This window comes from Kogia breviceps, chromosome 2 (assembly GCF_026419965.1).
Source record: "Kogia breviceps isolate mKogBre1 chromosome 2, mKogBre1 haplotype 1, whole genome shotgun sequence".
NCBI classification, from domain to species: Eukaryota; Metazoa; Chordata; class Mammalia; order Artiodactyla; family Physeteridae; genus Kogia; species Kogia breviceps.
In genome coordinates, this window is record NC_081311.1 from 2966644 (window position 1) to 2980642 (window position 13999).

General features: G+C 45.4%; 1 protein-coding gene across 5 annotated transcripts in view; it reads right to left on the minus strand.

The window, feature by feature from the left end:
• The window catches only part of MGMT (O-6-methylguanine-DNA methyltransferase), a 284941-nt gene that overhangs the window by 125520 nt on the left and 145422 nt on the right, over window positions 1-13999 (minus strand). The window contains exon 1 of one of the 5 annotated variants that reach the window (XM_067024312.1): window positions 1204-1259. The exons of the other annotated variants lie outside the window; for them this stretch is intronic. Coding sequence (XP_066880413.1) covers window positions 1204-1211 — 8 coding nt within the window. The 5' untranslated portion in view covers window positions 1212-1259. Of the gene's footprint in view, window positions 1-1203; window positions 1260-13999 lie in introns of those variants that run through there. 5 annotated transcript variants of the gene reach the window in all.

Consider the following 13999-nt stretch of genomic DNA (forward strand, 5'->3'; position numbering starts at 1 on the left):
AAACGTGAACATGGCCTCACTGAAGACAAAATGTTGTAATCTCAAAAACGACTTTCATTCTGCAGGGAAATGGACACTCACAAAACAATCTATAGAACTCACAGTAAATCATTAGTACAGTACTGAAAGCTTCTCCTTTAAATTTAGGAACAAGACAAGAATGCCCATCATCACAACTTCTAGTCAAAACTATGTTCAGAGACCTTAGCCAGAAAAGCCAAGAAAAAGAAAAATAAATAAGAAGTATAATTCAAAAATGGAGAAATATTAGCATTAAGGCCTGCCTTCAGCAACGGTTGCCTAGAGATATTGCAAAGGTATGATTCACTCCAAGGTGGGCTACAAGCCTAACTGACACAGAGGCCCATTTTCAGTGATATGAGCAAGGACAATCCCTTAAAAAGCCGTCATTTATCAAGTGCCCACCGGGCGCTGGCATCTGTGCTGGTGATGTGTTAACGCACCCTGTCGTCAAAAACCCTGACAGGGTTTCTCTCCAAGGTAAGTAAGCCGATGCCCCAACCTGGACTCCAGTGAAAAGACAATGTGCACTTCTGGGGTTTCTTTACTGCAGAAATTTTAACCATGGGGCAAAATGCTGTGATGATAAACTTGTTACTTCATAGATCAACCTTACAAACCCTAGCCTACTTAAAGAAAACAAGATTAAAGGATAACTCAGAAAACCAAATTTACTTCTTCACAGTGTTGGGCACAGAGAATGCATATCTACTCGCCATATCAACCTTGCTTCCGTATACACCAGGGGTTCCTTGTGACCCATCTGTAAGAAGCTTTTTTATTCTTTTCTCTGAGACCTGCAGGTCGTGTCTTCACGTACCTTCTTTTCATGTATGCTCTAGTTTACATGATGAGAAACATTTGGAAATAAAGCAAAAGTTCAATAATCATCAGGCAGTTTAGGGGAAGCCAGTTACTTAACACTGTAATATCTTAACTTTAAATTATTCACTTAAAAATAATTTTAAAAAACCAACACCTAAGCACTTCTGTTTCTAGGCAAGACAGAATGAGTAACAGGGACAAGATTTATTTCCCCACCTAAAGCAAACAGAAAAGAAAAAGTAGACAAAGTATATGAAACAACAGTTAAAGACACTGGATAGTCAAGTAGAGTGACCTATGACAGATGGGAAACAAACGTGGTGAAACGTGGTGAATGCCACGATGGCCCTAGCTTACTTGAGCATTTCCAGGTCACGGCACCCAGCAGGGTACACAGGCAGAGAATGCTTCCCTCACTGAAGAGATGCGGCTGTGGACCCAGGAGACCGGGGCAGGCAGAGTTGGCGGGACAGAAGAGGACGCAGCACAGAAAAAGGACTCTGGTGGTCCTCCTCGAGTATCCACAGAGTACCGCCGGCACATTCACGTGAGGAAACTACACCACCCTGAGGAAAGATGTGAGAACAGTAAAGGTGCCTCTACAGGGCTGGGGATACACCTTTTCCCAACAGGCACACTGGAAAAACCTCATAATTCATGGAGCATCAGGGAGAGCACTCAGGTCTAGCCTCAGGGGAGCATAATTAGCCCCAGGATGAACACTGCTCTGATTCTACCCAATAAATTTTAAAAGCAAGACCCAAAGGAATCAGGTTATTTCAAGAAAGTTAACTGCATTTCAGAACAAAGCTCAAGAATATTTATTACAGTGCAAAAATAGCATGCACCCAACAAGTTAAAATTCACAATGCCGGGCATCCAATCGAGGATTACCAGGCATGAAAAAAGCAACCACTTGAAAACAACCTAGAACTAACTCAGATGTTAGAATTAGACAAGAACACAAAAACAGTTATCGTAACTTTTTCAGATGTTCAGAGAGCTAGTTAGAACTGTAGAATATGGAAATATAGACATAAATAGAACTTCTAGGGATGAAAACTACAAAATCTAAAATGAAAAACACACTGGATGGGAATAACAGCAGATTAGACACTCCAGAAGAAAAGATTAGTGAACCTGAATACATACTTATAGAAACTGTCCAAAATGGATCCAAAAAGGAAGGAAGAAAAGAAGGAGCATTAGTGAGCTGTGGGACAATTCCAAGAAACCTTATATAGGTATAACTGGAGCTTCTGAAAGGGAGGAAAAGAGAAAACATATTTGAAGAAATAACGACCAAAATATTTCCAAATTTAATGCAAACTATGAACGCACAGATCCAAGATGTTCAATGAAACCAAGTTCAAGAAACATGAAGAAAACTACACCAAGACTCATCATAACCAAATTTCTCGAAAACTCTGAGAAAGAGTCTTATACGTAGCCAGAGGAAAAAAGACACATTTACATAGAGAGGAATGAAAAAGTAAGAATGACAGCAGAATTCTTGTTGGAAACAATGCAGACAAGAAGACAGTGGAGCAAAATCTATAAAGTAGACAGGAAAAATACCTGTCAGTCTAGAATTCTATACCCAGTGAAAATAGCTTTCAATGTCAAGGAGCAATGAAGAATTTTTGGTCATATAAACGCTCCAAGAATTCACCTCCAGCAGACTGTCACTATGAGAAAGGTTTACAGACATCCTCAGGAAGGAGGAAATGATGCCAGGTGGAAACATGGATCTAAACAAAGAATGAAGAGCAAGAAAGCTTTACTGGGACACAGCCACACTCACTACTTATATATTGTCTGTAGCTGCCTTTCAACAATGGCAGAGGAGAGGAGCTGAGACAGACTACAGACGGCAAAGCCCCAAACAGTTACTATCTAGCTCTTCACAGATGATATTTACTGATGCTATATTAGACAAACCCATTTTGATTTAAAATTATTTGCCCTTTAATATCTGGGTACCCACTACTCTTCTCTTTTAATAGATGCAAAAAGTGATTTCTGGAAGGACATTCACCAAATGTCAGACTGCTTGTTTTCAGAGATGGAGGATAGGAGGTGATGTGTCATCTTTTATTTTGCTTTCTTGTATTGCTTAGTGTTTAAACAGAAGTATATGCCATTTTTTATAAAACAAAGACATTAGTCTTAAAAAGTAATATAACTGTATTATATAAAAATTTAAAACACAGACAAGGAAAACAGGAACTACTTTGATCTTCACCACTAAGGCAACATTACTGCCACTTCAGCATCTCTTCACATTACATAATTATAGCTGTAATGTACATGTCATTTAGTGTCTTAATTTGCATCTTCATTTAATTTTCCATGCCCACAGTTTCACAGGTATTTGGACACTGACTGTGTTTGGTGACACAGATGTAGTGTTGTTTCCTAAACTATTTCACTACCGTTGGATGTTTAGGTTTGTTTCTATTTTGCACCCTGAGAAGTGACTCTGCAACGTATATAGCTTTTTCTCTATTTTGTGTTTTCTCTAGAAAATACATTTTCTGAGTGAGATTCCTGAATCAAAGAATTTTAACATTTTTTACATCTGCACGCATGACAGTCACGGGATGGACAGCAATTCATAGTATCAGCAGCATCATATGAAAATATACCAGTTTCAGCCCATCCTTGAATACAATGCACATTTTTGTTTACGTTTTTTCCAATTTAGTTGTGAAAAATGGCATCTGGTCTTGATTCACATAACATTTCGTTCAGAAAATACTTTTAGGTATCAGAGTTAAGCAATTTTTTCAAAGGGCTATATTTAAATGACGCTTTCCTCGGCCTTCACTTGTTGCACTGTACCTAAACGCTTTTCGGCGACAAGTCCAGTTCTCTCAGCAGCATGAGACATGGGACCAACCACCACTGAAGGAGACTATCCTTAACTTGACTCTTAAAGCGTCCAGTCACTCCCAGACCAAAGACAACCCTCTGAGCTTTGCTCTCTACTGTGGCTGGGTAAACAACCCTCTCCTCCGACCACCAAAAGGAGCACAGATACTCCCCAGATTACCTAGGAAGCAACCCAGTTTCCAAACGCAGCAGTGCACAAGGGTCTGTCTCATTCACCAAGCCTGACAGACGCTCAGCGCTTAAGACGTCTGTTGAAAAAATGAAGGAATCACTGCCACTGAGGTTAAAAGACAACCCTGGTCTTCTATCACGTTGACTCCAAAATCCTCTGGCATTTGTTTTTGTCCTGTGCTGAAGGGTTACATCTTAAAACACTCACTTTAGTCCTTCTGAGCCTCAGTCTCTTCGTTGGTGACACAGCGGCCTCCCTGCCTCTTGGGGCCACCGTGCCAATCAAATGAGAGGTGCCATTAGAAAGTGATTTATCAACTCGAAAGCAACCCAACTGCAAATTAACTTCGAGGATGGCACAGCAATAAAATCTGGCACAGTTAAAAATGAAGATAAGCTAAATAACTAATCACAGGGTACTAAATGATGTTAAATAAATTATGATAACATCTGTAGGACAGGCTACTACGTATCCAGTAAAAGTAATATCTAATGATATGGAATAACATATGTGTTGTTTGAAAAGGCCTATCACATTGCACTATATGCAATGCGATCCACATTATATTACAGCTTGTATACTGTATGCCTGAAAAAGAAACCAGCAGGACTGATAAAATATAAACATCGGTTATATCTGCGAGGCGGATATCAATGACTTTCTTTTTCCTTCTTTATTTTCAGCACTGCTCATGTATACCTTTCATAATCTCAAAAAATTATAAAACATATGCACATGTAAGCCATCATGGTTATAAATGTAAATAACCCTGAAACAGTAAAACGTATAGAAGCTGACATCTGTCAGAACTGTCCCTGCCCTGAATCTTTCATCCCTCTGTCTCATCATTTGAACCACATGTGGCAGGATGCCTGACATATTCAGTCAACAAACTATCGTTTGGCTCTTCAGCACATTTATGAGAACAGAGAGCTAAACTTTTGTCCCTGTTTTTCAAAAAAAAAAAAATCACTGCCTACCCTTAAATGGGACCCCATAAATCTTGGGCTGTGTCGTTACAGCTCAGCTACAAATTCCTGAGAAGTGGGGATATTTATTGGTTATAAAAAGTCAGACTGGTCCTAACCGAAAAAGTTAAGAAACAAAATATATAACCTGGAAACATGGATGGGAAATGCCAGCCACAAACTACTTCCTCTGGCTTCAGTTTATGATCATATCGATACCGATGAGGTTTGAGATTTCAAACCCCATTAAAAACAAGTATAAATGTGTATTTCTGGACAGCAATGCACTTGCCTAAAGTATTTACAAAATAAAGCAACTATTTTTAAAGTGAGTCATTTTTTAAAAAAAAAACAAACAGCATCAGCAGCAGCCTGGTTTCCTCCCTCCCCCCGCCCCCCCCCCACCGTGAGCGTGTCAGCGCCATGAAATAATTCACAAAATGACTTCACCTTCCGATAGCACTTTACCCAGTAATTGGTATCTAAGTAGCCCTTGCCATCTCACCATTAAAAATGGATTATTTTATTGATCACAACACCCTGAGAAAAGCGTCTCAGCTCTACCCGCGAAAATCTTCCTTCTGTCCTCTTTCTCCGTCAGTTCTAAGTGTCTCACCCATCCAAGTGCGTTCAACCTTACATGCACGAACAAAGTAAAGGTAGCTGAGTCTCAAAATGAATCTTAAACAGTGCAACGAGTTCATCTTCTAGGGCTCAGGAGCTTTATGTGCACAAAAATGTTTTGGTTATTTTTCCTAAACGCAAAGGAGAGAGGCAGATGGAAATCTCAGCTTGCAAGACAGCTGACGTCAAAGGAAGGGTTAATATCTTTCCTTGCATCCAGCCATGAGCTACACCAAAGAGCCTCTCACGGCATGAGATGGGAAGACATCTCACTTGATGTTGCTCAAATCCAACTTTTAAACTGCCCTTCAGAGGAATCTCTAGGCAGACAAGCCGACCTTCTACAGGGAGATCAAAGAGAAGAGCAATCACAGTGGCCAGGCCCTTTCATGTGGACAGACAACACCCGTGCGGGCACCTGTTGATCCTCAGGGGGTGCTGCGATGTTGCGAGAATCACATATTAACTAAGCGCGGCGAGGACCTGGCGCACGCAGAAGCTGGACACGGCCAGCTGGCTAGAGGCGGAGACGCACCGTGATTAAGCAGACAAAGAACTCAGCTGCAAACCAACTGCCCACGTTCTCTCCATTGTTTCTAGCAAAGGTCCATTGCTCCGGGATCAGATATGTGCATCCAAGGGCACGGGCCGCTCTCTGACACATTCTTCAGCATCTCCCTGCAAAGGAATAATCACTTGACGCAACTCGTGCCTAAACTGCATCTTCCTGTTCGGCTACTGGATAATTTCACGCTCACAAGGAGGGACGGTGGAAGCACTCTCCTGGCGAGTCCAGAAACACCCCTCCAACCAGGCTGTCACACCTTCCCTTTCCAGTCCCGCCGCCAGGCCGCTCACCTGTGAGAGCCTGCACTGTGCTTTGGAGGTATGGAAAAACATCCACTTGGGACGCATCCGAGACCGTGAGTGCTCTTTATTTGTGAGCCACAGCAGAAATGCAGGCTGGCTTAACTTCTCCCTAAAGACCGTCCACGTGAAGGCACAGCCTTTAGGAAGAACGAGAAGGTGACATCGCTCACACAAACAGTGCCGGTGGCCACGTTACCGCGTTTATGCTGCTTAACCATCCCGCCCCTGCAAAAGGAGTTACAACCTCATGTTTCATCACAAAAGGGCTTGGAAGAAAATTCTAATATCCTAAAGGTCTGTTACGAGACACAGAGAGCCTACAGTGTGAAATATTCCATCAAGGAAAATAAAATATTCTACTCCATACACTCACCCAACGTACCCAGTGTGTCCTGAGGGGGGTGTGCGCGTGCGTGCGCGCGGGTAGAGATGGCATTAACGTTTCTGGCATGGTGACGCTTACCTGTGTTCAACCCGAATCAATACTCATAAGGGTCTTTTCACAGACCGAGAACACGGAGCTCTAAACGTCCACTTGGCAAGCTAAACAGAGAAGAAAGCAACTGGTCCTCTGTAACCCCAAACTATTCAGAGTACCTTCAAAGCAATCTGAGCCACTTAAAAGGGAAACCCTAGATGCCTGATGATGACCCAGGACCAGGAAGGTGAGGTGGGGGTGTGGACCCATTCTGCCTGGTGGGGCCCAGGATGTGTGGCCACAGGCGTAGCTGGGAGAACGGCCCAGGATGGGGACGCCCTCGCCCCGACGGCCCCATCGGGGGAGTTCAGTTCTCTCAGCAGGGGGGGAGCCGCTGTTGACTCGGTGGCTCTAAGGGCAGGAAGGGCTCCCTTTGGATTGGTACCCAAATTCAGGTTTTGGCCCTATAAATGGTTGCACACCCCACCCTGGGGGTGGGGGTCCAAGGAAAGACTAGCTTCTGTCTCCTAGAGAGGACAAACTCCCGTTCCATCATCCTTTCAATCTTATGGAAAACCAGAAGACAAGGAAGATGTGTGAAGCCAGTTACATTTTACTTCGAACCAAGGTTCTTCAAGTGTCTTAACTCCCCAGCAAGTTTCATCCTTACTCCACTTGGGGTTCCTAACAGGCTGAGCTGTGTTTTCCCCTCAGAACCTACACTTCAAAGTAGACCTGAGCACAGCGCCCGCTGCCCTCCTGGCTCACAGCACATTCGTGGATGTCCCGAGCTGTTTTCCACACCAAGCCCGCCGGTTTGGCTCTGGGATGCTTTGGGAAACGACTCAGCGCAGGGCTGGAGCCTGGCTCCACCGGAGCTCGCTGCCCCGGTAAGGCGGGCCGCGGCCAGGCCACAGGCGCAGAAGGGGACACCAGGGCCAGGAGGCCCAAGCAGAGACGGCTCCACCGTGCCTGGGACGTACCAGCAGCAGCTTCGACAACCCCCGCTGCTGCAAATCAGAGCTACCCGTGAAACAGGCATTTAGGGGAGACCGGAAGTCTGCCCACTGGAAGCGAAGCTCCCTTTTATGTTCGTGCTCCAGAACGTATGCGGTAAATTCACAAAGCTCTCTGAAAAACACGGTACACTCAGTTCACTTCTCAGAAGCAAATTCCAGAAAGTCATGGTTTCTGATGAACAGACCAGTAGGTAAAGCAAAGAGTAAAGCCCTATTTCTACAAAGGCGTCTTACGTGGAAAATACCCCAAAGTATCCGAACCTTTGCTTTACAGATGATATTTACCTGCATGGATATGCCAAAACTCTTCGTTGACAGAATCAGAATATTTTTTGAACCAGCCAGAATTAAAACAAAAAAGTCAGATGCCTCCAAAGTAGTCCTTCTAACGCCACATCTCCAGTTTAATAACTTCAAACAACAGACACTCACTCTGAACAAAATGGGAAAGTCGACGCAAACACAGCAAAGCAGGAGTATAACCGACTCTTGAGCCCTTTTCAAAACATAACTCTTGGCTCACAGTCACATCCACATCATGAAACTCTTTCTGTACTTTCCTTCTAGCCATGGGAATAAAATAAACCACTTAGATGACAGTCAAGTGTCTAAAATATGTAACAGTGACAATTCCCAGTGGAAACGTGGCAGCTACTTATACGAGAGCAAGATATGAAGCAGCGTAAACGAGAGGCCTCTTCCGATGAAGTCCCGTGGCCGTGAGGAAGGGAGCCTCTGGTGGGGACCCGGGAGCACAGGTTTCTTTCCCGTGCCGTGAGGTCCAGGGCCAAGCGCTAGATTAAGACATTTGTTTAAAAAGCAGTCCCACGTCAGGAACACAGAAAGTCACTGTATCATAAAATTGGGGTGAAAACTGAATTCTTCACTACGAAAGCTGCTTTATTTGATTTTGGCGGGCAGGAGTGGGCAGGGACAAGAGAGGTATATTCTGTTTTCTTCAGGTTTGTTTCCATTGGACTGGTTACAGGAATTCTAGTCTGTCCCTGCGGAATCCCAGCTTAGTGGAGCCTGTCACCACCTTCAATTAACGAAGTCACGTACGTTAGGCGGATCCACGTGAGAAAAACAAGTTACTGGGTAACTTTTACAACCCGCTCCTCGTACCCCAACGTACGCACTTCCTGTGCAAGGCCCGTCTTCCTCTGATTTCTAGAGCCGGGCGTCTAATTACACTAAAGCCGAGTGATAACCACGAGAGACACGGGTCCTACTGGGCACTGCTCCCCTCCGAGCTTTCCAGACCGACCCCAGGGCCACCGTCCTCCCTGCGAATTCTTGAGACAGGCCTGCTGAGTCTGGCCACCGTGGAGCACCGTTCAGTGCCAGGGACCCTGGGGGTGTCCCCCGGGAGGCGGACAGCAGCAACACAGCCCCTCCCGTGGTCTCCGCTGCTCCCTGAACCTAACGGCATTTCCTAGCTTCTAGACTCTACTGTCTGCCCAGGTAGAAAGCACCCTCTACAATTTGCTCACACAAGTTCTAAAGCCAGGCTTACAAAACAATTCCATTTTGGTACCGAGGGGTTAGTAGTTATGAAGACAGTAACTGTAAGCATCTTGAAAAATATCTGCCACTGCTGGGTCCAAGCTGGGTCTGTGTGCCTTGTGAAATCCTTCAGCTAGAACCTAGCTGATCAGAGGGGCATCTGTGACACGGGGACTCGGGGTCCCCTGAGGAGGCGAAACTCAAGCTGACTCAGGTCATCACCGGGCACCCTGGGGCCACTTGACTTCGCGGGTCCTCAAGTAAGCTGAGGACTGACGACCTGCAGAACAGTAGGCCCGCCATCAGAATAACGAACCCCCCGTCTCTGGCGCCCAATAACTCTAGGAGGCCCAGGTCCACCGAGTGGTGCAGACGGGCTGCCCCACGAGGGAGAGGCAGAGCTCCCCGCAGCCCCGTGCGGCCCGGCCTTCTGCCGACGGGCAGGCTAGCGTCAGCCCCGGGACTCCAGGCTTGCCTCAGAGAAGAAACGGGCTTCCCCGGCGCTCGGCCGTGCTGGCACCCCCACGCAGGCTGCCTCCTTGCCCTCACGTGACGTAAGCAAGTCCCTGCGTCACCCAAAAGGCAGTGTGCGGAGGGGTCCGCAGGTGGGCGGGGACAGGTGGCCCGGGCCGCAGGGCAGCCGCTGATCGCCCCTGAAGCCCTCCCCCACCCCGCCGGCTCCTCCTTCCCGATCAGCCGATGTTTGGACCAGAGCTGAAAACGCCAGCTGGCTCTTCCTAAGCCCGGACACTCAGCAGGGGAGACGGGGCCCCCCTCGCAGAACCTGCCGCTGCTGTGCTCTGTCCATTGCACAAAAAATCTCCACCCCGCCCAACCAAGAAGGCCACGTGTCAGACTGCCCTGTTTGGCTAGGAAGAGCTGATCTGCACCAACGTGAGCCAAAAGGACACGTGGGAATCGGAAGGAAAAAAAAAATCCTCTTTTCTGGGAAAACTGTAATCTAATGAGCACACTAGAAAACGTATCACTTTAAGTTGTGAAACCCACAGATATCCACTCAAGAGGATGAAAGAGGAGAAAATTCAGCAAGTCTATGCCATAACCCATTGCTCCTAATCAAACTGTACAACAAACCGCCTGTTCCGTATGTTAGAATCGATCACTCCTCTTTAAATGGAAAAGGAAGAAATACAACACACACACAAAATCTCTATACTGTATTCCGGAAAGGTGGGGGGCTGAGGAAGGGGCCGTTCGGGGAAGGCCACTCAAAGCACAGGGGCACGGCTGGGAGTGTGTGGGTACCTTCAGGTGAGTCTGGACGCGAGGCACGGCCTAATTCCACCCTTGCCGTGTGTTCGGAGCCGTCTGTTTGTGAGTTGTTTCTTGGGAAGAGGGTACTGCAATTACCTTCTTCTCTTTGACTACACAGATGCGAGTATCTATCTGCTTAAAAGGTGCTCCGCTAGGAACTGCAGAGAAAGCAGGACACACTCATAAGCAGGCACAAGCATGATCTTCCTCCCAGTTCCAGGTCCCCTCCCCTCCCTCAGTATTCCAACAGCTGAGACGTGTGGGCCACAAGCCCAGCTTCCACTCGCCCCCACAGGGCCTCTCCTGCACCTCAGCGTCATCACTGAGCTGCTTCCAAACAGGCCCAGGAGCCAAGGGGGTGCCTCCCTTGTCTGAGCACTACCAGTACGGCTGGCTGCCCGTGCCGTCTCTTCACGACCCGATGTTACACTCCTGAAGGGGAGAGGCCTCATCCCAACTATGCTTATTTCTGCAGAGCATCCAGTTACGTGAACTACGCTGCATAAAGTCAACTGCCCCCTAGAAAGTGATGGAGTAACTGATCTGCAGTTAGCCAGATAAAGAAGGGAGCACACGCTGGCCGGCTGTGCCTCCGCTGGTGGTCAGACTGAAAATCAGGACAGGTCGCAGAGGAGCCCATCATTTCGCGGGCTCTAAGCTGGGCCCACATCGATTCCACCAGTCAGCAAGACGAGGCTCCACTCACCTCCACAGGCAGGAGGTCAGTCACCACCGCAAAGGCTACTTAAATCTCACTGAAGCCATATGACCAAGTCCCTCAACTTGGCCAGTCCCAAATACTTCAAGAAAAGGAGCCATTTACTGAAGAGTCAGCATCGCTTTTAAGCACAGTATCACATATTCATTCTAGCCATATTCTACATGAGACTGTGCCAAGCCTCGTTTGGATGCAGTCCAGAACCTACTTAAACAGTTAAGCATAAGAAGAGAGAAAGGAAGACGGGTGGATGGATGGAAGGGAAGAGAGGCAGGGAGGGAAAGAAAGCAGGCTGTGTAATGTCAGTGGACATTGAAAATAAATTAACTGTCTGAAATCAGCGATTAGTAATTGAAATCTCCTGATCGCAGTTACCACAGCCCTGTGTATACTTCAACACTAACCTCACCTATGTGAAAACATACGGAATTCAATCGAGGTAACGTTATTTTAGATATTTATATTATTCAAGACTACGTGAGCTAGAGAGCATAAGATTCCACAACGGATTATTCCACTGACAGTTTACAATACCACCATTGAATTTCAAGGCAAACAATCTGGATGTCAGAATTGAGACAAACATATGCAATCTGAGAATTATTTCCAGAGCTTTCAAAGTGGAACCATGTCTCTGCTTAAAAGCCAAAACATGGTAAAATCTGATGTAAAGATGAGAAAATTTCTAACACCACGGGGAACTCAGAGTCTGGGGCAAGGTAACAGGAATCCCTCAAGTTAGATGACACCAACCAGTATCTCAGCCTGGGAAGCAGCCATTCCCTATCAAACTACAGAAGGCTCTGCATCCAAAATTCCTACTTTCTTAATCTGTTTAAATTATTTTTAAAAACAAACAAAACTAATGAGCACACTAGAAAACTTATCACTTTAAGTTGTGAAACCCACAGATATCCACTCAAGAGGATGAAACAGGAGAAAATTCAGCAAGTCTATGCCATAACCCATTGCTGCTAATCAAACTGTACAACAAACCGCCTGTTCCGTATGTTAGAATCGATCACTCCTCTTTAAATGGAAAAGGAATAAATACAACACACACACAAAAAATCTCTGTACTGTATTGTGTCTTGTCCTACTAATACATTACAAATTCCAGGAGTTCGGTGGACAACTCTATTTACAGCAAGATGATTCACAAAACCCAGTGAATCAACATTTTCTAATTAAAATCAGGCACGGATATGGCTGTTTTAACGTTCACAACTATTGGGTTGGTCAAAAGGTTCGTTTGGTTCTTTTCCGTGAGACGGCTCTAGTAGTGCTTAGATGTCTTTAACTTCATTCGAAACAATTTTGTTAGGTTGTACTGTGACAGCTGTCATTTCGGCATGCATTTAAAAAATAAAAATAAAAAAACTTATCAAAACTGGTGAATTTTTGTGTAGCCATTTTAATATTGAAGATGGAAGAAAATAAACAAGCAACATTTTCGGCATATTACGCTTTATTATTTCAAGAAAGGTAAAAACGCGACTGAAACCCACAAAAAGATTTGTGCAGTGTACGGAGAACGTGCTGTGACTGATCGAACGTGTCAAGAGTGGTTTTCAAAGTTTGGCGCTGGAGATTTCTTGCTGGACGATGCTGCATGGTCAGGAAGACCAGTTAAAGTTGACAGCGATCAAATCAAGACATGAACTGAGAACAGTCAACGTTATACCACGTGGAGATAGTCGACATGCTCTAACTATGCAAATCAAGCTCTGAAAACCATTTGTGCCGGCCTGGTTATGTGCATTGCTTTGATGACTCTGATGTTTGGGTTCCACGTAAGTTAAGCGGAAAAAACCTTCTTGACCGTATTTCCGCATGCAATTCTCTACTGAAACGTAATGAAAATGTTCTGTTTTTAAAACAAATTGTGACGGGCGATGAGAAGTGGATACTGTACAATAATGTGGAACGGAAGAGACCGGGGGGCAAGCGAAATGAACCACCACCACCCACACCAAAGGCCGGTATTCACCCAAAGAAGGTGATGTTGTGTATACGGTGGGACTGGAAGGGAGTCCTCTATTATGAGCTCCTTTTGGAAGACCAAACGATTAATTCCAACAAGTACTGCTCCCAATGAGACCAAATGAAAGCTGCGCTCGATGAAAAGCATCCGGAATTAGTCAAGAGAAAATGCATCATCTTCCATCAGGATGATGCAAAACCTCGTGTTTCTCTGATGACCAGGCAGAAAGTGTTACAGCTCGGCTGGGAAGTTCTGATTCATCCGCCATATTCACCAGACATCGCACCTCCGGGTTTTCCATTTATTTTGGTCTTCACAAAAGTCTCTTCATGGCAAAAATTTCAGTTCCCTGGAATCCTGTAAAAGACACCTGGAACAGTTCTCCGCTCAAGAAGACAAAAAGTCTTGGGAAGATGGAATTATAAAGTTGCCTGAAAAATGGCAGAAGGCAGTAGAACAAAATGGTGAATACGTTGTTCAATAAAGTTCTCGGTGAAAGTGAAAAATGTCTTTTATTTTTACTTAAAAACTGCAGGAACTTTCTGGCCAACCCAGTATTTTTGAAAAGCAAACAGGATAGGAAACAGGACAAGAACGTGGGATGACGCTATTCAAACAACCAAGACACGTTCTACATGATGACTAGAGTGTCGCGAACTCCCCGAAAGACCCCAAACCTAGCACCCCTTCTCAGCACCTTCACT